We start from the raw sequence: 24878 nt of genomic DNA, 5'->3' as shown, positions 1-24878 counted from the left end.
TCTCCCTCTTATATCAGGGTCTAACAGTTACTTTGTTCACCAGAAACAGATTTTTTTCAGTTTTTGTATCAATCACATAAAACTTCATCGGTCATTAGACACGCTGACGCTACAGATGCTCCCTGCTCGACACACAGACTCTGCGTAATGTTATTATTGTTGTCTGGGCAACCATAATGTTTTACATCATGTGGCAACGTTCAGCCAATCATGTAGCGTCACTGCCATGAAGCAGGACCTGAGCAGATCTGGTCCCTGGACCAGGAAACATGAGAAGCTCACTGACCTGGGCGCCTCCTCCACCACCTTCTGGTTCCTCCTCTGGATGGAGCACTCCCTCTCATTGAGCCACAGTGCGTCACCATGTTTATCAGCCAGCACCTGCAACACACAGATGTTGGTCTGCATCGTGATCCCAAACGGGTAGAAGTGTGGAGAGCTGGTTGAGCTTTGCTCATGATTTCATCTCTATTTTCTAATGATCATCTGAAAAAAACGGAAATAAAATAAACATGTTTTTAAAGCATGACTGGTGATGAGTCGTCATGAAGCATTTTGACTAGGGCTGAAGGATTTTTGCCAAAAAAGCTAAATTGCGATTATTTTCTACCAATATTCTGATTTTCCTTTGCACTAAGCACAACTTTATCAATGTTTAATTCTAAGGTTTCAGTTTTTTCATGACCTTGAAGGGAGCAACAGAGAGCGGCTGGCCGGCATTTGAGCTCCTTAATCGGATCAACTGTAAGACAGGTGCCGCTAACTCGGTGGGGCTTGAATATCCGGCTTCAAACGAACTTCCCTGCAGCAATTCACTGCATATAGGGCTCGGGATCCACATTGCATTGTGGGACGTCGCGGTCATATTGACGGCTACGCAAACGTAAACATAGCTCTGATACAACGTTGTTGTTGAAAGAAGAGACGTAGAAGTAGAGAGAAAAAAGATGTTAAAATCCCGAAAAAGATCTGGAATTTACCAGGACACATTAAATGGAGAAGCCAGGGACCCGTATGTTGACAAAATCAGCATTATTAATAATTTGGATCCATATGAAGTTTCAAACAATGAGCGGAGCACCGATGAGTGAGCGCCTATACTTCAAAACCGTTCCCAAGCTACAAGTCCTTGGAGTCTCATGTGCAGTTCATGAATGGATGGGTTCAGGAGCTGCAGATCATAAAGCCAGCAAACAGTGGGAACACAGTAATCCGTACGAAGGTAAGCTGTGCTTAGACAGGCTCTGGAATCTGCTAGTTTAGCAACTGCTAACCGCTAATGCTAACATGTGTTTCAAAGGTGTAGTTAGTAACGTTAACTGCCAACCCTCCGGGTTTCTCACGTATTTGAGCCTTTTCCCGCTGCCGTTTTTTAAATTTTCCCGTAAAAGATCCCAACTTTGAAGGAAAGAAACAAAGTAGGCTATAAAATAAAACCGTGCATCTTTAACTTACCAGAATGAAAATGCAGGGAACACACTCTCATTGACATTGGAATACTGTGGAAAGTTATGTTCGGTCGTCTTACAGCCGCCATCCAAGCTAGCCGACGACTCTTTATCTCTGACGCTTGGTCTCCATGGTTACGCCTCCAGGCAGGAAAGCAGTGGAAAGTTAACCCATTTTCTATGTTTCCATGGCGATCATGTGTTGAGCTGTTACAGCCCACAATACAGCAACGGTTTACCATGGTTGAAATCAAGTTAAGGTGAAATTAATCAAATTAAAACATGGCTGAGAAGGAGTACAGTATGTGGTAGTCATAGGCAGTAGTCTGAGCCGCGGTAAAGGAGGCCGTCAAGATGGCGGCGACGCAAAGTGCTTACGTCATGACGACCAAGCCCTATTTCTGTAGCAGCCTTTGAGTTCAAAGTTCTTGTTCGCCGCACATCCCATACTGCTGACAGAAGCGGTGGTGGGATAGAGACATACGGGAAAGGACCACAGGCTGGATTCAAACCTGGGTCGCCCGCGTCGAGGACTAAGGCCTTTGTACATGGGTCATGTGCGCCACCATAGCAAACCTCTTTGAGATACCTTGATCATAATTCCAGATGTGTGAAACGTTCAATGATGGATCAGGCGACGCCATTTGAGATATCTCAAAAGGCATTTTGACTGTCCAAAATGTGATTGATTGATATCTTGAATCGTTAAGGCCCATTTATGCTTCTGACGCATAGCCTCTGCAACCATCCAATCTGTCTCTGTAAGCGACCATGACCCCCGCGCAGAAGTTCTGCAACCACCTCAAAAAAATCCTGATTGCGCGTTTGAAGGTCGCAATACGACGCAGACCTGAAGCGGAAGTGCGCTGACAAAAAGCAGCTGTGATTGGTCCTTGGTATGCCTTTCCCGCTGTCTGTGTGGTCGTCCTTCTCTTTTCAGTGCCAGGGTGCGCCATTTTTAAAAATTTAGAACAACTACGACAAAAGGTTAATCAAGGAGGTTCGGAAGTACCATCCATCGATGTTCTTGTGAGTTCTTGAATAGGCTCCCCCTTGCGCTTTGGCGAGAAACTGCCGCACGTCCCTCAGAAATTCCATACCGACGGTGCAGAAGCATACCAGCGACCAGACCCAAGTGACATTTGAAGCGTGCGGTTGCAGAAGTATAATCTGCCCTTTATTTTCACTGGTCATAATGTAATTTCAGATATCTTAAAGTATCATTCAGGATAGTCAAAATTTAGATTTTTCAAGCCAAAACTTTCTCTTTGACATCTTAAAAGTAATTACGGATGGTCAGAAAAGCTGATATTATGATAAACAGCCACCTTAAGCCTGCGAGCCTGCGCTCAGGGCAGCAAGTCAAGATATTACACATACGAATCCTCTCTACGCATTTGCAGATCTCACACGGCAGAAGTGTAGCAAAAATCACGAGTGTAAAGAGAGCCAACCAAGAAACTACTTGACCTCTAAACATTGATTAGTCTGGATTTCTGGGTGTTGAAGAAAAAATACATCAGACTTAAGTGACTCTGTTTGTTTACAGACTGATCTACACATTTGTAGTTTTAAGTACACATTTGCTAATCCTAACATGCATTTGTAGATCTGAATACAGATTTGTAAACTCGTAAAGACAAATATCCCACATTTTCAAACCCCACTGCATACGCATCAATCTAGATACAGACACACAACTCTCCGCACACATTTGCAAATAACATTGCAACAATATTGCTCCCATACTGCTTGTCCAGAAACCAGTGCTGCAGGAATCTGCTGTGAGATTTGCATGAAAAACAGTTCTTACTTCTACTATAATGCATAGATCTAGATGCTACAGCTGCAACTCTGTTCCCTTCTGTTTGACAGCAGGCCCTCTTTAATCATTTTACTGCCTCCTAAAAGAAATTTAGTGTCTCACTCTCGTTAAATATACTGTGCTAAAACTGAGAGCCTCTGCAACTTGAAGATTGCCCTACTGAATACTGACACCTGCTGGACATTTAAAATCACTACAGGCAGCCTCAGGCAGGCTATTTGCTAGAATGTATTATTCCATATCTTTGTTTAAATTGAAAATATGTTTGATATTTTTTAGATGCAATGCACAAATGTGAACATATAAAATAGGAAAATTTAACTGAAACATGTTATTAAGGATGTGGTCTTGGATTTATTCATTTAAAATAACTACAGCAAGAACAGTAAACTTAGAGTTGATTGGAAATTCAGATAAGCTGATTGATAGAAGGACATTAATATGAGATCAAAATGGCCGAAACCTTTTTACATTCAGGCTGCTTCATATTTCCTGATTAATTGGATGATAAACTGCAAAACATCAGAAATGTTTTTGACAGATACGCTTATAAACACAGTTATGTGCCTCAATCAGTTTGAAACAGTTCCTGTATCGGTCACGTGACTTTCTTCCCGCTCTGCCCCGCCCCCTGCGCTCCAGACCGCCTGTGCAAAGCAGCACCTACAGCCTCCGCTGTTCCCCCAGTCTTGCTCCGCTCCGACTTCCTCGAAGCGCGAGGAGAGCATGCATGATATTATTATTAAATTCATAGGAACAAAACATGCGGAAATAAATGCAAATATTTTCTTTTTGTTGTTGATTTTTGTAACAGAGATAACTAGGATCATATAGAATTGCTTTTTTATGAATGATGTTCTCTGCTTCCAAACTCAGCATCTCTTCATCCATTCCTGCAATAAGAACTTTCTGTTGACTGGATTTGATTAAACTTTTAAGACTCTCAGTATAAAATAAATCTGCTTCCTGGTCTGTTGAAGAACCAATAGTTTGCATCCAATCTTTTAAATAAACGGTGTTAGTTTTAGGGAATTTATAAGAATTATGCTCTAATTTGTAGTTGCTGATCCGTGGTTAATATATTTTCATTTGACAAACCGGATCTTCCACGTTATTCTTCCTGTTTGGCTTGATTGCAGATCTTGACCTGGCCGGACCGCAGCAGAGCAAAAATATGGCTCGGTGAAGGATGGAGAGGACGTACGTGGACGGAGACGTGCGGAGGAGTAGCGGTGGATGTGGAACAGCTCTCATTAATTAACATGACAGACAAGTGTTCTCCAGGGCGGAGCGGAGCGCTGACGGTATATAAAATCTGGGGGTTAGAGCTTTATACATGCAGAGGCCCATCGGTGCTGCTGGACCCATCATTAGGAGAGATTCACCACAAAACGCACACATCAGGACTGAGAAACCAACAAGACAAGCAGTGAATTTTATCTCCTTTAGTCATGAAAATAATGTAAATTCACAATAAAAAAAGTCAAAACTTTTCAGAATAAATGCAGAAAATAAAGTCAAATCTTTACGAGAATCACGCCTTCATTTTAGGAGAATAAAGGCTGGTTTATGCTCAGAAAGCAGGTCGTCTGTGTGTCGCAGTGAACATAAATACTCCTCCCCCTTACGCAGACAGGAGGCCTCTGATTGGTCAAATCTACATTGCTCTACTCTATGCGTATTTCCTGTTTGGTCCGTTACCTGCTTGTTTTGTTTGTATGACCGCCATTGTGGAAAACGACTCATGAAGATGGACCAGCTATTAGAGCGAGGTGCGTGAGAACGCTGGGACCTTTTTTCCACCTGGATCTCCGCTCTTTTTGGCCCTCATATCCCTCCGTCGTCACACTAACTTCCCCCTATTTCCTCACCGCCTCGGCCGTATCTAGACCCACAGCTAGTTCCTGATTGGCCCTGATGCGTTGTGGCGTGGAATAACATAGCGCAGACCACGCTTCAATATTGGGCATAGATCAAAACTATCTGTGACAAGCTCACTGCGACACACTGCTGCAGCCCTTAAGGTTGTAAGAATACTGTATTAATATCATGATAATAGAGTCATTTGTTCAGGAAAATAAAGTTACAGCTTTACCAGAATAACATCATAACTTTCTTTCATCATAAAATGTTCTCAGAGAGAAGGAACCACAGCCGGGATAAACTTTCCACCTCACAGAGGATATCAGGCCTCCTACCTGGATCTCTATGTGTCTCGGGTTGTCGATGTACTTCTCAATCAGCAGCCGGTCGTCTCCGAAGCTGGAAGCTGCTTCCTGGGATGAGAAACGGAAACCTTCCCTGTAAGGGAGGATGTGCGTGTTTATTTACGGTGACGCTTGATGAGCCGCTTCACTTTCTGCATCCTAGTTTCCACTGATGGTTATGTTCATGTCTTTAGCAGACGCTTTGATCCAAAGCCACTTACAAAGGAGACACAAGGTTCCAGTTATCAATGTGACAAAACGTTCTCTACAAGAAAATCCAGAGTCAGGATCAGTGGGGACAGCAAAGAAAGAGAGATGTTTGTCACCAACAAACGGTCAACTGGACCCAATAGTTCTGAGAGCAGACATGGCTGCTGTTCTGTCAGACCAGCATACCCATAGTCAATACCCATGCACAAGACGTCAGATTTGAGTTTATCCCTTTAGCTTTGTATGAAAAATAGACTTTAAACTACCTCAACGGGCGTGCATCCCTTTAGTCATGTATAAAAAAAAATATTTCAGGTCAGATCACTATATGCTTCAAAAACACCAAAAAAGTAAATAATGAAATAGTTTTTTTGTACATGACCAAAGGAATACGTGCCGTTGAGGAAGTTTAAAGTGTATTTTTCGTACAAAACTAAAGGGATAAACGGGTAATATATATGGTTCTGCTGATCTGACCGGGTACGCTCATCTGAGAGAACACCATCAGAGGGCGTGAACGGTCTGGATGTTCTACTGGATCTGATCTGCAGCCTTGACAATGGAGAGAGGTCTGGCTGCTGACCTGCACTGTCAGAACCGGAGGTTTCTAATCAAAGCCTTCAGGATTAGCGCTGAGCAACGGATGTTCTGCCGGGTTTTATTAGAAGAAGAAAACAGATTTTTTTGCGAGGTGAGAGCTCACTTAAATCTGCCTTTCCCTAATTTTCCCCACTTTAGGCCAGAATATTTGGTGATTTTCTTTGACTTATTAGCAGTTCTCAATTTGAGGGGGGAGGATGGCATCCTCTTTCTTTAAAATTTTTTTTTTAAATCATCCCCCTTCTTAAAGAAAATTTTAAACAGGGTTCCTACAGCATAAGGCAAGTTAAATTCAAGACTTTTTAAGCCTTTTTAATGCCACTTGAAACAAAAATCTAAGACCAAATTCACAAGAAACACAAGAAAAACCTGCTTGCAACAACTTAAAGGAATAGTACACCCAAAACATGACTAGCCTTCATTTTCTACTCACCCCCATACTGAACAAAACTCTGGAGTACTTTTTTGATATCTCAAATGCATCTGGAGATCTGGGAGGCTTCTTGCTGTCTGCTGACATTCAAATAATGGAGGTCTATGGCGCCCGAGACAGAAAGGTCCATAAAAGTCCACAAAAAACGTGTCAATATTCCTCCATACTGCTCGTCCAATGTAATCCAAGTGTCCTGAGTGGGTAGCATCCAGAATTTACTCTAAACAAAGTCATTTAGAACGTTTTAGAGCCTAAACAGTAGTGTATAGGATTTCCTAATAGCGCCCCCATGCGCGCTCACGATTCTACGGAAGCCGGCAGACCAAACCGGAAGAAAGTGCGCATTCAGCGTCTGCTCTGCCAATAATGCAAGCGTAGAAGAAGAAATGTGCTGTTTACCTGTTTACCTAACAACGAAAGAAAAATGTCTGAGGACTTCAGTGTTGAGGAAGAGCATGAGTTCTTTGCCGAGCTGAATGCGCTGGTTTGGTCTGCCGGCTTCCGTAGAATCGTGAGCGCGCATGGGGGCGCTATTAGGAAATCCTATACACTACTGTTTATGCTCTAAAACGTTCTAAATCACTTCATTTCGAGTAAATTATGGACGCTACCCACTCAGGACACTTGGAATACATTGGACGAGCAGTATGGAGGAATATTGACACGTTTTTTGTGGACTTTTATGGACCTTTCTGCCTCGGGCGCCATAGACCTCCATTATTTGAATGTCAGCAGACAGCAAGAAGCCTCCCAGATCTCCAGATGCATTTGAGATATCAAAAAAGTACTCCAGAGTGTTGTTCAGCATGGGGGTGAGTAGAAAATGAAGGCTAATCATGTTTTGGGTGTACTATTCCTTTAACCCAAAGGTTTATTTTAACATAAACCACTGCACTAATGTTTCGAATTTTGAAAAGCTTCCCATACAGGAAGAAAGCTAAAAACACACAAATGACAGATATATTTTAACAATTATTTAAAGCTGCAGTCTGTAACATTGAGAAGAGAGCAGACTTCGACTGAAAATTTGAAGAAAAACCGGTTTCACGCCACTCCCCCACCCTCTCTGCTTCACTCATGCCCCACCTCCAAGCTCCACCCCTCTCACAGCATCTGCGCGGCATCAGAGGAGCTCTGGCTGTGATTGGTTGTTTTGACTCGTCCCGAATTATTCTTTCCAGATTGAAATACAGGCAGTAGGCGGTACCAATTGAAGCAGTTTTTTTCACAGGTTACATATCACATGTACTGCTGTCTGGGCATAGGGACAGTTTTAGCCGATATGACAAAAAAGTGATTTTTAAAAACTTACAGACTTCAGCTTTAACTGAATTCACAAACTTTGTTTTAGCAGGGAACAAAACAAATCAGTTTTAAAGCAACAACATAACCAGTGCGAAGTCTTTTTTGCAGCTATTTTTCTTTGTATGGTTTTCTTAGTATGTTTGATTTGGTGATAAGTGGAGGCGTTGCAGAGACAAGGGAGGAACTAAACTGAGAAATACCGCCTGTTTCTCTGTAACTCCATTTTGATGCTTTGTGTTTCGCGCTTCGCATGTGTGACTCCACTGCCTTCATTCCCATCGTTCTGAGCTTGAATCGCTTCTTGCACTAAATCCACTGAGCCTCATGTATGTTCCCTGGTTTTAGCCATGGAGAAAACTCTTGGCTGGAGACAATTTTCGTTACATTTACACTTGCTCATATTTTCCAGACAAAAAGTTAATGGCGCATCTCCCAAATGTCCCGGCCGCAACAAAGTTTTATTGGTTCCGCTATCGGGACGGAACCAATAATGGCGAGCCATTATTTATTTTAAAATACAAAAAAAAAAAAGAATTGGCAATTTTAATGTTTTATTTAGATTACAAAAATAAATCGTAATAAAAATGATCCTATTTATAATGTTTTTAAAATAAAGACCTATAAAAAACTGATTTAAGACATTTTAATACCAATTAAGGCCTTAGATTTATTTTGAAGAATTCAATGCCTTTTGAGACTTTTTAAGGACCCGCGGGAACCCTGTTAAAAATCATCCCCCTTCTTAAATGACAATGCCAATAATATTACCCTTTCAGCATTTGGCGGGATGTGGGAGCCTATTTTCAGTTGGCCTATTTGTGAGATCAAATATTTGGAGTGTTTCTTTTCTCTGCCTAAATAGAGGTGATTGTTTAGAAGTCTGTATGCTGGGAGTAAGTTATGTAGGGAGTCAAGAGTGGGGATGTCCAGTCATCTGTTTCAATTTGCATGTTTTTAAAACAAGAACAAGGCTTTGTTGGGCTACTGTATAAAACCTGGAACTCAACCCTATTTCTGACATTTTGAATTGAAAAACTTCCTGGATGGGAAGAGAAACGTCTTCAAACTTGGAAACAAAGTCCAGTGGATGGTTTTTATTTTTAATTTTTTTGGAAGAGGCAAAGCCGTTTTCCAGACTGGGACTCCGTCTAAATGGACTTCACGCTCTGGTTAAACTGAACAGAACTGGTTAGGAGGACAGGAGGGTGGTTAAAGTCCACGTCTCTAAAGGACTCAGGAATGCCTGACTTATAATCAACATGGACGATGTTAGCAGGACAGCGACAAACCCAGACTGGGACGAACCGAGCAGGTTACAACTAGGATTTTGCCAAAAATCTAAATTGCAAGTATTTTTCACCAATATTGCGATTGCAAGTTTTATTTTCGTAAGCACTAACCAAAAGCTTGTAAATGCTTCATTTCTCAGGGTTTAAGTTTTTAACATTTCCTTAAAGCAGAGTTCACAGATTAGCGAATCAGAAAAAGAGTAAAAGAGAGCAGAGAAAGTGTGGACTGCTGGAAGAACTGTGGTGAACTGGTGAAAGAAAACTGAAATGGTGCTCAGAGATGACCCTGAACATTTAGATGATGTTTGGCTCAACCTGCTGCTGTGAAGCAGGATTCTCCACCATGAACAGAATGTCTCCATTCAAAGCTGTCGCCGTTCAGGAGCTGTTTGAACGCCACCGTCTCACGCAGAGATTTTATACTTGAACTGTAGGGGGGAGCATTGGCATGGGTGTTGTGATGTCACAATTCTTGGTTCACTATACAATATTATCACGATTTCGCAATATCACGCAATATTTTACGATATTTTTTCCCAACTATTACACTAACTAATTACCAACTAATTACATGCATGGCTTTGCCTCCATCCAAACCCAGTTTAAATTTTTTGCAGTGCAGCCTAAAGCCCACTGCTCTCACTAAGCCTTAGAAAAGAAAGAAAAAACAAAACAAACGTCCAGTTCAGGTGTTTTATAAAATAGTGAATCAGGAAATTGTCTACTTTTTATTTTTTTTAATTCAATGTATAACATGGATGGATAAAAACCTACTTTTTATTTTACGGATAAATTCTGTTTAAAGTAACAGATTATAACTAAAAATGTCTCTGGACCTTTACTGGTTGATGATTTTCTCTATTCGGATCCTGCTGATTTTTAATTGGTTACTCCAGCCTTAAATGCTTGCTTGTTCGGTCTATAGTTTTAGGATTGCAGTGAAACCTTTAATGATAAAATGCTTACTGACTTGCATGCATGGATCTGCATGCTAGCTGCAACTTTCTATTCCTTCCTGCGTGGTGGCAAACCCTCTTTATATATACCGTATTTTCACGACTATAAGGCGCACTTAAACGTCTTTTTTTCCCCTCAAAATGTGCGGTGCGCCCTTTGGTGCGGTGCGCCTTATGTGTGTTGTAACTGCGACTTTTGAGACCACCTCATTGAGGAGATGATGAAAGAGTGGCTGAATGTAAGGAGACCAGGTGTTTTTTTTCCACCCCTCACCATCGCTGTTAATATGTAACTCAATGCGTGCCCATCTCACAGCTGATGTGAAAAACATGGGGAAACAAATTAACGCAGTGCTCGCTGTTCAACCGCTCGACATCGGTGTGAACCGGACCCAGCAGGTGCAGCAGAAGCAGCAAGTTTACATGCAAAGTCAATGGTTGACGCGCGTATAGGTGCAGCAAAAGGTCCCGCAGCGCGTTTTGGTGCAGCACGTCGGGAGCGTTTAAGCATCTGAAGCACCGCCAACGCGCTGCTGCTGCTCAGATGGAAAAATTGAAGTTTTGCTGCTGGACGCGCCGCATCAACCAATCAGAGAAGCAGATCTGGGAGCTGACAGCGAGACAGACACAGCACTCTGATGACATATGATATTAGATGAAAAAGGCTGGGTGGATGCATGGCTGAGGCAGGTCTATCTGAGAAGACTAGGTGGTTTTTTCCACGCATCACCATCGCTGCGTGCCCATCTCACAGCCGATGTGAAAAAAAGGTGAATCAAATGAACGCTGTGCTCGCCGTTATCCCGGGGGGTCTGACAAAGGAACTTCCACCGCTCTACATCGGTGTGAAGCGGCCGTTCAAAGTAAGGCTGCAAGCGGCGTGGGAGCGATGGACGACAGACGGAGACCACAGTTTCAGGATAAGTGGAAGGCAGCGCCGGGCAAGTTACGCCACCGTTTGCGGATGGATTGTAGATGGACTAAAGTGTCTGCTGGCTCTGTTGTTCAAGCTTTTGCAAAAGCCGGCATTATTTCTGAGGAGCTGCGCTGCACGGAAAGTGACTGACAGCGAAGAAGGGGAAATTGGCATGTCTGATTTAGCGCAGCTGTTTAATTCAGAAACAGAGGATGAGGACTTTGATGGGTTTGATTAATAGTTTGTAATAAATACATGAATAAAGCACAATCATACTCAGTTTTGCTCCCGCTCTATTTTTCTACCTGAAAACTTAATTCAACAGCAGCCTCTGGGCGGGTCTCCTCCTCTTCACCGCGGCGGCTGGCAGGTGTTTTTTCATCTAAATAATCTAAATCTTGCAGCTATATTTGCTGTGATCAGTGGGAATAAAGTAGTTTTAATATGTTTGTAAGTAAGAAAGTCCACCTAAAAACTTAATAATTGCAGTCAGTTCATCCAGATTATCTATTTCTGTCGGAGGCGCTCAGACCCCCACATACCAGCGGTGAGCCGACAGTAAATCCCTTCAACAGCAGCCTCACCGCGGCTGCTTGCAGGTGTTTTTCATCTAAATAATTTAAACTGCAGGCACCAGGATACCGGTAATAAAAGCGAACATATTCCGTCGGCAGGTTTCAGGATTTTAAGTTAATTTAGGAGTGACCACAGCGCTGTGTCATCTGCGATGTGTCTGTCTCACGGCCAGCTCCCAGGTTTGATTAATACTTTGTAATAAATACATGAATAAAGCACAATCATACTCAGTTTTGCCCCCGCTGTATTTTTAAATACGCAGTAGAGCTATTTAAAGGTAGTAGAGGACATGTACCTGTATATAAAAAACGCGCCCTATAGTCCGGTGCGCCTTATGTGTGTGTTAAATACAGAAATGGGACACATAACTGAGAGTGCGCCTTTTAGTCCGGTGCGCCTTATGGTCGTGAAAATACGGTAATATATTTCTGCCACCTGGAACGCTGCAGTGAGAAATGTCACCAAAATCGAGTTCCTCTGTGTCTTGTTAAATTGTGATTATATTGCAAATGCAAAGAATTACCCAGCCTTCTACCACCAGAGCAAAGGAACAATGGCCCTTTGCAGCAGGCCTCCAGTTTGCAGACCATGCGGCACCTGAACCATCTTCCCTCATCATTCGTTCAGTCTACAGCCAACCAGAAGGGAGGAGAACCATACCGAGTCTCCTCATCGTTCCAGGCGATCCTCATTCCTTTCCCTCCTCCTCCTGCAGAAGCCTTGATCATCACAGGATAGCCTTGGAAGCAAACACATCAGAATCACGTGAATCCTCTTACGTGTCTCCTCCCTCAGTGCGGCGGATGGAGAGAAATACGAAGACTTACCAATCTGCTGAGCGATCTTCACAGCTTCGTCTGCGGTCTGTTGATGGGAGAGGAATGGGTTTACGTTAGAGACAACAGACCTACTGCAGGCAGAGGTCTGAACAGGTCCACCTGGACCGGAGGGTTCTAACCCGGGATCTGTTGGATCCTTTAACCCGTTTGTTCAGACATCTTTTATGAAACAGGTGCAGAGCAGAGACAGCGACACCACCTGGACAAATCCTTCATGAGTTCATAAGAGGATCAACCCATTAACACTAGAAATCCCACCGCCATCATGAGATTTTAAAGTGAAAGAACTTTATTTATATGAATCATATGTTGCTGTTAAATGACTTTTCCTGTTTCTATATTTCCTTCATTTTCACATGTTTTTATAAAATGAAAACAAAATAAATATGGCTAATTCTACCTCGATCTCCCACAGCCATAATTTTGTCGGCTCTATTAGTTGCAATTTAAATTCTTCCCGCGATTGATTGATGGTCGGTACCGTCATTCTACCAAGAGCTCTTTGGCCAATACGGAAAAATGGCTTTCAGAGCAAATCTAACAGCGAAACAGGTTTTAGGAATAATTCAAAGAATAGATGAAAGGCATTCCAAAAAAAGAAAATTAAAAACAATCCACTAGCTTTGTTTCCAAGTTAGCTTTTTCCAATTCAAAATGTCTGGAAGTGTTGAGTTTCAGTTTTTACACAGCAACCAAACAAAGCCTTGTTTTTGTGTTAAAAACATGCAAATTCAAACGGACGAATGGGTTAACCCTTTAAAATGTGGGTCATTTGGCTTCTTTTGTTAGCCTGCAATCCTCCGTACCCATCTGAAGCTGGCAAAAGAAAACTTGCTTCTACTGGACTGAGGGTGGCCGCCTACCTTGACGACGCCGTCAAATCCTGGGATGGTGTTCACCTTGGCAGCCTTAGCGATCAGCTTGCTCTCGATCTTATCGCCCATTGCTTGTATCGCATGAGTGTCTGGGCCGATGAAGGTCACGCCCTCCTCAGCCTGATGACACAATCACAGAACAGTGTTTGCAGTAGACATGAACTGGGAGTCCAAAGAGAAGAAACCAACAGCTGAAACATCTTCAGTCATGTCAGCAGAGTAATGAGCAGAGGGCCCAGCATGATTCCCTGAGGAACACCTGGGCTCAGTGTGGAGGACTGGGATGATGGAGAATCTGTAGGCGACTCAATCTAAACATTAATGCAGTCTCCTTTAACTGGATTCATCGCTGGTTTTTACCATTTTACTAATAAAAAATACCTTTTGTAGAAATGGAATTTATAACATCCTCATGAACGGCTTATATTTCATCCTGTCTTGTTTATTTTTAAACTTTAAATTCAGCTGCAAAAATATAATTCAGTCAAAAGTCTAAATCAGAAAAACAGATGAGAAAAACCAAATGGAATCCGCTCATTGACCTCTGGACCAGCAGCTCTCCTCAGAACAGAACAGCTCAGCCTCCTGCTGTGAAAAGATTTAATCTGGTTAAAATTAAATATTCTGTGCAATTTTATGCACTCCTTTATTTTTGAAGGTAATTTAAACATATTGTGATTAAAGCGAAAAATAAATCATAATACTAGATTTTCATGTCTCACAGCTCTAGTTGGAATTGGAGAACTTTTTAAACATCTTTTCCCCCCATACGTCCGGCGGGAACTTTTAGAATCATTTGAGTTTTTTTGATTTTTGTCTTAAAGAGAATCGACCATTAGCTCCTCAGATGCAGCTTCTACTCATTGGGACTGAGAAATGTGGTTAACCGTGAGCTGGTTGAAATAGAAAAACCGACTGTTACTCACCAGGCGCTTTGCAAACTCCTTGTTCTCAGACAGGAATCCGTAGCCAGGATGAACCTTCAATCAGAAGCAAACTGGAGTTCAGCTTCAACCGTCAGCTTCCCTGACAGAGCATCACGTGACGCAGAGCTTACAGCCTGTGCTCCTGTTAGTCGGACAGCCTCCATGATGGCCTCCATGTTCAGGTAGCTTTTAGCGGTGGGGGCGGGGCCAACGCAGACCGCCTCGTCAGCCATCTTCACATGAACCTGAAAACCAACCAAACATCCAAGCCTGAGAGCTCTTCATCCATCAGCCCCGCCTTGTTAACTCAGCCAGTCCTGCACACTGTAAGCTAGTCTGCAGGTTGGGCTCCTGAAATCATCTCTCTGCAAGATGAAGATTATTCTGGATTAAGGAGGAAGACACTGTTTGTCATCTGGAACTTTGCTGCTTTCCAGGTCTCCTCTCTGATCCTGGGCTACTGTGGTCCTTCCATAGAAGAAGCTCTGAGCCTTTTTCTCTGCTGCTCTCAGTCTAACCTGGTCCAAAGCAAAGAAACCAACAGAACGTCATCTCTGCTGAGTCTCAGCTTTTACACTGCAAAAACGATCTAAAAATGAGTAAAAATGTCTTAAATTAAGTCTATTTACCCTTAATTTGAGCAGGTAAATAAGATGATTTGCCAATGGAATGAGTATTTTTACTCTTAAAATAAGCTATCTAGATATGCACTTGAAATAAGACAATGCATTTGTTTTTGTTCTTGTTTAAAGTGTAAATTGTCTTGTTAAATTGGCAAATTGTCTCACTTCAGTCCTTAATTCAAGAAAAAATGCACTAATTTTAAGAAAAAATTACCTATTTAGAATTTTTTTTTTTGCAGTGTATAGAAAGGACTTGCGTCGCTCCGCTCGCATCCAGCCCAGGTCATGATCAGACCCAGTATTACTCTGAACCAGAGAGGATGCAACACAGACTGGGTTCTAGACCTGCATGTTAATCCAGGAGCCAATCCTGGTCAGAATCCCAGAAATATGTCAGATTAAGATGAATGTGTCTGATGCTGATGTTCTCAGTGAGGGATCAGGAACAGAGGAGGCTCTGCTCTGATTGGCTGCAGACCTGATGGACCTCCAAGAGACTGTATGCTAACCAACCATTGATTGGATTACTAACAATAAAACATAGACCTACCAATTCATCTTTAGATCTACTGTTATCATTTCTATAATAAGAAAATGCCCTTTTTGGCTTAAACCCCAGATGTCTGTAAACCACCTGACTAACATCATCAGCTGTTAGATAAAGTGAGATGGACCCCCACCTGTGGGACGTCATGCCATCCCCCCCTCATAAAAAAATTACATTTTTATGAAATAATAATTTCAATGACATTGTAAATAGGGATGCACGATATTGGGATTTTGGCCGATATCCGCTATGCCGATATGCTGATATTTTAAAACTCATGTAGCCGATAACCGATATCGATACCGATGTTAAAGCTGGACAAAAATAAGTAGTCATTGAAAATAGCAGTTTTGTTATCCATTTCTGACACTTTGAAAAATAATATACTCAAATATATTTTCATATGCTGATGTCAAATAGATTTTTAAAAACGCGGTATCAATCTATTTTACTTTCAAAATCTCGTGAAATTTCATCGTTTTGTTACAAACTCTCGTGATATTTTGCAAATTCTTGTGAGATTTTGTTAGTAAAATGGATCGATATCGCGTCAATATATCAACATATAAAAATATGGCAACATTTCGTGAATTAGCGGGGGATTTCGTAGCATAACGATGACATATAGCAATATTTCATTAGTAAAAGAGATTGATATGGTGTTTTTAAATGGCAATATATCAGCATATGAAGATATTGGGATATTTTAATGTATCAATATTTTTTCCCTCGTCTTTAGAAGTTTTTAATTCTGTAAAAAAGAAGTTTTTGAGGAAGAAGAAGAAGTAGTATTTTTTTTTTTTTTAGACTTTAGAAACTCAGAAGCTGATCAAATATCGGGTTAAATATCGGTGGGGTGGCCGATGTCCGATATTCAGTTTTAAGGCCGATACAGGCCGATACCGATAGGGGGCCGATTATATCGTGCTTCCCTGATTGTAAAGAATTATCTAAGATCTCGTCAAAGGAATCTGACAAACATTTAAATCATACAAATACATCTGAGAGGAAGAAGAGGAATCCTTGTTTCCGCACTGAGCGATTTGCCAACGACCACCTTATGACGGCCGACTGAATATCTAACATGTTTGATATTTCTCCCGAGATTACGATCCCTGATCAGGAGGTGGTCGTTAGAGGCTGATCGCCCCTGGTTACCCCTGTATACTACATGACGCACCATCAGGATGAAAGTCGGCCCAGTCGAAAAATTCACCTGATTGAAGTTTGGCCCCCTCAGCTTCTTCAAATCAGACAAAATTAGTTTCAAACGTTTTTGCTGGTTTGTGCAGCAAAAATTTCCGTTTGTGCCGCTATAGTTTTTTTACAGTTTAAAATGATATAATCATAGATTAGCAACTTATAATTATATGAAATTCAGAGTTTCAGAATGAACAATTGTTCACTGACCTTTGATGGCTTCCACAAACATTTATTAATATCATTAAAATGATAGCAGTACAAAAAATGTACATATTTTAAAATATGCATTTTTGAATTTTTAATAAATTTATTTTAAATATTTTATATTTAAAGTTAATTCTAAAATTTTATATTTTTGTATGACAAAAATCTTAATTTGTACTGCTATCATTTTAATGATATTAATAATATTTTCTAGAGGTCATCAAAGGTCAGTTAACATCTGTTTTTGCTGCACAAACGGAGTCGAGTTAATTGACACCCACTTTGCCTCATTTAAAGAATATATCTTTAAAACGATAGCGGCACAAATGAAAATTTTTTCTGCACAAACGTAGCACAAACGTTTGACACTAATTTTGTCTGATTTGAAGAAGGTGGGGGGGCCAACTTCACTCAGGTGAAAAATTCTCCAACGACTGAAAAGTCGGCCCAAAAAGGGGAAACAAATCATACAGTTTATGCCGGGCTTAAATAGAATCTTTAATCTTGTGCTCATAATAAAAGACAACTGATGATAACCTTACAAATTAAAAAAGATTATAATTGACTTTCCTTCAAGAAGAAAGACTTTGATTTATAATAAATTAATTCAGTCTTTGGCAAATAGGCATAAAGAGAAAACATGTATCTAATATTACCAATAATTTAAATGGAACCTTTTTTTGTTATTTGATGATTTGCATCTCATATTAAATTGATATTTTCACATGTAAAAATAAAAGAAATGCCACTTTTGAATGTATCAAATGTGCACCTCTGGCTTTCCGTACCTGCTGCAGACCAAATGCTCTCCCACTAGTGACATCATTTCAGTTCAAAATGTTACGATGAGAACCTTAGTGAGCAGGTTCACCAGCAGGATCTTCTTTTGTTTAACGGCTGCAGGAGGATGCGCCTAAAGGTGGAAATGAAGCGATGCTTCTGAAGGCTAAAGGATGCCTTTACTTTGGAAAGCATCAAATTACACTAAATAAGAACAGCAGCTGGAGGAAAATCAAACTGTTGGAAAGAATAGAGCTGATTTTAAAAGCTCAGAGGTTAAAGCAGACTCTACGATTGTATTATTTTATTTCCAAGTTTTACCTCAGTACTTCTGATGTGTTCCTGCTTTTTAAGGTCATTTTTGTTTGTGTGAAACTGAAGTTTCTAGATGCATGAAGGTATCCAGCTGCTGATACTTAAGCTTTAATTGATGAAAATACATTTCCCCATCAGTATTTTCACCCTTTAAAGCCCGATCCAAGAATAAAACAAAACAGAAAATGACTCTTTTTTTTTGGTTTGAAGTCCTTATTTGGCCTTTTAACAAAATATGTAAAAAGAAAAAACAGAAATATATTTTTATTATTACTATGCGATAAGTCAAGATTATTTTTTTGTGTAGTCTTCTACTGGCTGTTATCAGGTATATCTGATTGTGTACAATAGGATTTTGAGCAAAGTTTTTACCATTAAATTATGCAAAAGGTGTCAGACGCAAAACATTTCAGAAACCGTATGTATCAAATACGATACATTTGGCATTATAGGGTTAAGCAACTTAGATTTAAACTAAACTACTGCAAAAAAGCAACATTTCTTAACGTTTCTGACATTTAAAGGAAGCCAGAAATCAGACTTACAGCGCTGGAGTCTACATCACTGTGAACAGCGACGGTCTGGATGCCCATCTTCTGACACGTCTTCATCACCTGCAAGAAGATCACACGTTACGTTATCGTGGTCACAACAGGCTATGGCAAGCCGTTTTGATATTAGTTTGACCGAATATGCATTTCTGATATAACTATATATTCAGTTGAGCTGATAAAAGTCAAACCCCTTATAATGCGTAAACATTTCTAGATGTATAATTTTTTACATTAATTTTAACTTTCTAGAATTCTGTTCCTGCTACAAAAATGTAATTTAGGAAATCTATTATTACAGTTCAGGCTTTTTAAACGGCCTGCCATAGCCCACTTCATATAAACTTACACATTAACTCAAGCAGCAATCTCCTCCTTCGCTGTCTTCCTCTCCTTTGCAGCTGTTTCTGTCTTTTAAACACATTTTCCTTATACATTTTTCTTCATTAAAATCTTTAGTTCCAGTGGGATAAAAAAGGCACTTCCTGTTGCAATGGTGACTCGTCAAATCGATCTGCCTTTTCATACTTGTTACGCACGTGTTAAACATCCAGTGCTTCTCTTTAGAGTTGATTAAACTAATTCCTAGCAGCTTTTATGAAGCTGAAAAGTCAGATTTTCCAACTTCAGGTTTAATGAATTCAGAGTCGAGGATTTGAATCTGAGTTTGTTAAACCTGCTAATGGAAAGCTGACAGCACATCGTCACTAAAGGCCCTGTCACACCTTCACGATTTAGACCAGCGTATTCCTTGATGTACGGAAAACCTGGCAAAAACGCTGGCATACGTTCGACAAGTTATGGATCCGTTTTATAGAAGTTATGAGCTGAAGCACGCTGAAACACGCCGACATACTGCAAGCATTCTAGCATACGCCATACGTGGGCCATAAGTTACAGGTAAGTTATCTGATCGTTGACAAACATTAAGTGTCAGTTACTCATCAGTCGTGGCGTCTAGCCTATCCAAAACCTCTGAGTAACTTATGTATAACTTCTGCGTAACTTCTCTCCAACACATATCAACATATCTGACGTGTTCCAGACGAGCGCTGAATGTGTTTCTAACTTCCAGCTACTATATAATGCTGTATTGGCAGCGTTTTGGTATAAAGGAGGTTCACAGGAGGAAACCATCAGTTCTCCTCCAGACTTCATCCCCATCATAGGGTGAGCCAGAAGGTGAGGGTGATGGATCCTCCCTGCGTTCACTCCCACCAACAAACGTCCTAGCAGACATGACGCTAAATCTGCTGCCACCAAAAACCTTCTCTTTCCTTTTTTTAATTTAATCTTTTTTTTTTTGGCAGGCGGTAAACAGCAGCTAAGTTAGTACCACGATCAAAGACATCTTTTAATGCAGACCGGTTGCAACGCTGCCCCCCTCAGGACACTGGGGCATTACGCTGCCTTGTGTTATGCATAAATTAGGCTGCCATTGGAGATACGCTCTGGACTCATTATAAATACTAAGGATGGGAGGATTTATGAAAACCGTCCGAACCGTTCGGTTCGACTGTCTCGGTTCGGTTCGCGTGTGTTTCGTTCGGTTCATGCGCTGCTCCTTTTTCTCATAGGCGAAGCGTTTACACTCCAGAGCAGAAGGTGGCGGTACTGCGACCAAAGCCAACCACCAGTAGTAAACAAGAAGAAGAAGCGAAGCAGCGTAGCTGGGTGTAGCAGAAAAAAATCAGTTGTTGTGGAGAATTGTGTGGGTATGGCGAGTGGGAAAGAACAGGAGTTGGAAGACGCGGCAGCAGCAATTTATAGGTCTGCTGTATGGGACCACTTTGCATTTAGAGTGACCTACGATGACGGCGGAAAGAAAGTTGTGGATAAAAGTGCAACAGTGTGCAAGCATTGTGCAATACGTTTTGTTTATGCTAACAGCAACATGACCAACATGTCATGCTAACCCCGAAATCCCTCATACTCCGTCAGCGCTCCGCCCCGCTGCGCTCCAGACCGGCTGCTCAAAGCAAAGCCTACAGCCTCCACTGTGGCTCCGTCTGCTCCCCTCTGAGTCCCTTGGAGATGTTAGAGAGCATGCGCCAGATGATTAAATTCAAAACAGCAAAACATGCGGAAATGATCCAGGGTTTCCGCGGATCATTTAAAATAATTACAATCCATTATTTTTGGAGGGATTTTTTCATTAATTCCATAAATTTTTATGGGATTTCGGTGTAACAATCAACATGTATCGAATCGAACCGAAAACCGTGACCAGAAACCGTGAATCGAACCGAACCGTGGATTTTTTGAACCGTTCCACCCCTAATATATACTCTATATAAACGCCCAACATTGAAAAATGACATAGAAAGTTCAGCATATCCCAGATTCTGGGACGTCAGGTATACGCTAGATAAAAAGACAGGGTGGGACAGGACCCTGAAACTCACATTTCTAAGGTTTTAACAGGCTGCTCCAGGTTTGTAGAATAAAGATCTAATCATAGAGTTGAATAATCTGGGAATTTGTCTTTAATACAGGTGGTGGCTGAGGGGAACAAATGTGCTTCAAATACACAATATAAAAATGATTACAATTAAACTGGAACAAATGGCGTGAAAGAATGCAGAAATAATGCAGAAGACCTTCTCCTCTACCTGCCCTAGTTCTTCATGTAGAGTCAGGACACCTAGAGAGGGAGCTGAAGATGTAGATAGAGAGACTACCAACACGGACAGAGAGTCTTACCCTGCAGGCGATTTCTCCTCTGTTGGCGATGAGGATCTTATCGAAGGTCTGATGAAGAAAAAAAACAGCATCAATAAATGAACCCAGTTATTCTGGTGTCAGCAGACCGCTGCTCTGCCCTCAGTGCTGTCTGCTGCATCCCAGCATGCCTCAGAGGCGGTAGGAGCCATGAGCAAACAGCTCCCACTTCCAGCAGCTAATACGCATCAAACGGAGGAAGAGTGGGAGCCAACATGTTACGGTGAACTTTGACCCAGCGGAGCAAGGCGGGGGTTCAGACGCCTACCTTTTCATCGCAGGCCGTGGCTGTAGAATACTGGGCCCAGTGGTTTACTGCGCCGCAGCAGGGCTGGCATGAAGCGTACTGAAAACAAACAAAGCAGAGCCACGTTTCCACAGAGCTGGAGAGGAAAGGAGAACGTGGAGCAGACCTGGACCCATCAGAACCCATGGCTGCTTATCCAGACTGCTGCTGGGTCGGCTGGTAGAGACTCCACCTCCCAGAGGGGTCAAAGGTATTCATGTTTATTCCTCCAGTATAAATTCTGCTGTTTAAAACCACTTTTGTAGAAGTTAGAGGATCAACTTCAGCTTTTTACTTTACCCTATTAAAAGAACATTTTTCTATAATTCTGGATGATAACTTCCTTAAACTCCATTTTCTTAGTTTTATAACTAATGATAACAGTGTCAAATTTAACTGTGCAACATCTGGAAAAACTATTTATTTTGGTATGGGATGAACAACAAGTTGGGGCAGCACCCAGTCCAACCATTAAGAAATTAATGTCTGGATGAAACTAATTACTTTGATGGTTTTTAGTTGTTTTTTTTTCATACCAACAGGCCATAATGAAAATGAGCTTAAATGACACTAAATGAGAATATTTTGAAAATATAAGGAGTAGAAGTAAAAACTTTATAATTTTATATAATTACTCCAGTAAAGTATAGATAGCCAACATTTCTACTTAAGGTAACAAAGTATTTGAACTTTGCTGCTTGATGCCTCTGCAGACTCCTATAGGTGTTGGAGCTGAACGATTTTGCCAAAATTCTAAATTGCGATTACTTTCAACCAATATCGTGTTTGCGATTTTATTTAGATTTCCTTTTGCTTTACCCACAAACTTCTAGATGTTTCACTCCAGTTTCAGTTTTTCATGACATTGAACACCTGCTTGTCTTAATTGTTGCAGAGATTTACCGGTACTGAAACCTTTGTCTGGAAAAGTGCTTCCTTCCACTTGCATGGGTGGTCCTGCACGGTCTAGCACGGTCTTGCATGGTCAAACATGGTCCTGCATGATCAAGCATGGTCCTGCATGGTCAAGCATGTTCAAACATGGTCCTGCATGTTCAAGCATGGTCCTGCACGGTCAAACATGGTTAAGCATGGTCTTGCTGGACCATGCAGGACCATGCTTAACCATGCTTGACCGTGCAGGACCACGCTAGATTTAAATTGGAATTAGACCAATTAGTGTTCGGTCTGTGACTCAGCAAATAAAACAACTCAGTTTCCTACAAATCAGCAATATCCAACATTTTTTTAATTGCTGTTTTTACTTGGTGGCTTTGATTCAAGATGGAAGTTTTTTCCAGATGGGGTTTTTCCATGTTTTTCTTTCCAGCTGGAAGGAAGTTTGTTCCAGTTTCTTCCAGAAGAAACTTGGAAGGTCAAATTTATGTTCAATTTTTGTTTCTTTCAGGTGAATATTTAGCCTTAAAGGTATAGTGAGGATGTTTTCCGGGTGGATCATCTGAATAAGTGGTCCTCCTACCTGTCAATCATTGTGGTCATATGTTTACGTAACGCCGCCCTACACACTCGTCCCCATTTTCACTAACCAGTGGTGAGTCTGACATGGAATTGCAAATCTTTCAAAAAGTAAGCTTGTATGAGCGATGCAAACAGCAACTTTAAAACAGAGCGTGCACGAGGAGTCATTACTCCTCGTGCACGCTTGTGCACGCTCTCACACACTTTTAATAAGCGTTCCTCCTCTGGAGCAGGTACAGGGTTGTGCATGTTCAATATGTTTAAAAATGGAATGGGCGGGTCTTTTCAAAGATTTGCGATAATCCAGCGCCATACCTTTAAGCAGGCTCAAACCCAGTAATAACCTGAACGTGGGGCTGAATATCTATAAACCAGGGAGGTTTGGGGAAAGGAAGAGCAGAAGGAATGAAAGAAAAAAAGCCAGGAGGTGGAATCTAAGGATACAAGAAAGAGTTTTCCTACCACTTAAAGGCTATTAGTGGATTCCTCCTTCTGTATCCTGGAGGATAAAATAAGTCGACTTTTCAACAGAACTATCCCAGATTTCCAAAATAGAATCTATTAACAGGACTTTCCTCCACTTGTCCTGAAACTTTACCTCAGTAAAGAGTCAGAATTCTAACATTTCCTATGTTTATTATTTCTGATTTATTCCTCATTTCACCTCCTCTCCACTGTTAGCATGCTGTCTTTACTCTTTCAAAAAAAATAAAAAAAATCCTTTCTGTCGTGTTGTACAGTAGAGGATTAGGGCCATTGGAAAAAAAAGTTAACTGATTTTTTAATTTTATTTCAGTATAATTATATGTCAGTCAATAGTCTTAGTTAATCTCAGAATTCTGACTTTTTTCTTCCAAATCTGACTTTTTTCCCATGTAATACTGAAATTATATTTAAAAATCAGGTAGCTTGTTTTATTTCTTCAGTGGCCCTAATCCTCCTCCATAGTGTTGACCTGTGAACTCTCAGTTTTCTAAGGATGTAAGTTAGTAAAGTAAAAATTAGTTTTCTCTTGAGTTAATCTAAACCCAGCAGAGTGCAGAGCTCAGTCAATCAGTCTCTTTGTTTCCTGCTATGGTCAAAGGACTGCATCACCTCCTCCTCTGCAGAAATGTCTCCTCCTTTCAGCCAGCTGGGCTCTGCACTGCAAAAAACATCTAGAAATAAGTAATTATGTCTTAAATTAAGTGTATTTAGCCTGAATCTGAGCAGGTAAATAAGATGATCTGCCAATAAAATGAGTATATTTACTCTTAAAATAAGATAATTAGATAAAATTAACTAAAAATAAGACAATTCAGTTGTTTTTTTTCTTATTTTAGATGTAGATTGTCTTGTTCCATTGGCAGAGAGTGGAAAAATGACTCATTCAGATGTGAATTGTTTGCAGAGAGGAGATCATTTCCTGTCTGGCTGTGAGGAAAAAAGCAGAGAGTTAGCAGCAGGCAGCTTTCCATCCTGCTGCAGACTCTCCTCACCTCACTGACATGTTTACTGCAGTTAGTGAGCAGGGAGCAGAACAGAAGCTGATCCTCTCCTCAGCATCCAGCCTCTCTGTTCGGCACTGATCATGTTTTGCTTCATCGAGGTAGCTGAGGTTCTCCTCCAGCGGGAGGGAGACTCACCTTCAGAGTAAACAGCAGCCTGTCCACTAACACGGCCTGCCTGTACGCCGCCATCTTGCCCAGATTCCTTCGTCTTCTTCTTCTTTTCTATTATGGCGGATCGCAAGCAACTGCATACCGCCACCTACTGTACATGAGG

The 24878-nt window shown here is 41.2% G+C and overlaps 1 protein-coding gene across 1 annotated transcript in view; it reads right to left on the bottom strand.

Moving 5' to 3' along the window:
- Positions 1 to 24878, bottom strand: part of pcca (propionyl-CoA carboxylase subunit alpha) — a 31003-nt gene extending 6125 nt beyond the window's left edge. Inside the window, exons 1-11 of the mRNA XM_038271203.1 lie at positions 24740 to 24878; positions 21618 to 21695; positions 21332 to 21379; positions 18623 to 18691; positions 14537 to 14650; positions 14406 to 14459; positions 13468 to 13599; positions 12593 to 12629; positions 12426 to 12504; positions 5472 to 5574; positions 287 to 381 (exon numbers count right to left, since the gene is read on the bottom strand). Coding sequence (XP_038127131.1) covers positions 287 to 381; positions 5472 to 5574; positions 12426 to 12504; positions 12593 to 12629; positions 13468 to 13599; positions 14406 to 14459; positions 14537 to 14650; positions 18623 to 18691; positions 21332 to 21379; positions 21618 to 21695; positions 24740 to 24793 — 863 coding nt within the window. The 5' untranslated portion in view covers positions 24794 to 24878. The remainder of the gene's footprint in view (positions 1 to 286; positions 382 to 5471; positions 5575 to 12425; positions 12505 to 12592; positions 12630 to 13467; positions 13600 to 14405; positions 14460 to 14536; positions 14651 to 18622; positions 18692 to 21331; positions 21380 to 21617; positions 21696 to 24739) is intronic.

The sequence above is a fragment of the Cyprinodon tularosa genome, unplaced genomic scaffold (assembly GCF_016077235.1).
Source record: "Cyprinodon tularosa strain WSP-4 unplaced genomic scaffold, ASM1607723v1 ctg794, whole genome shotgun sequence".
In the NCBI taxonomy this organism is placed as follows: Eukaryota; Metazoa; Chordata; class Actinopteri; order Cyprinodontiformes; family Cyprinodontidae; genus Cyprinodon; species Cyprinodon tularosa.
This window is presented reverse-complemented; position numbering and strand designations above follow the sequence as displayed.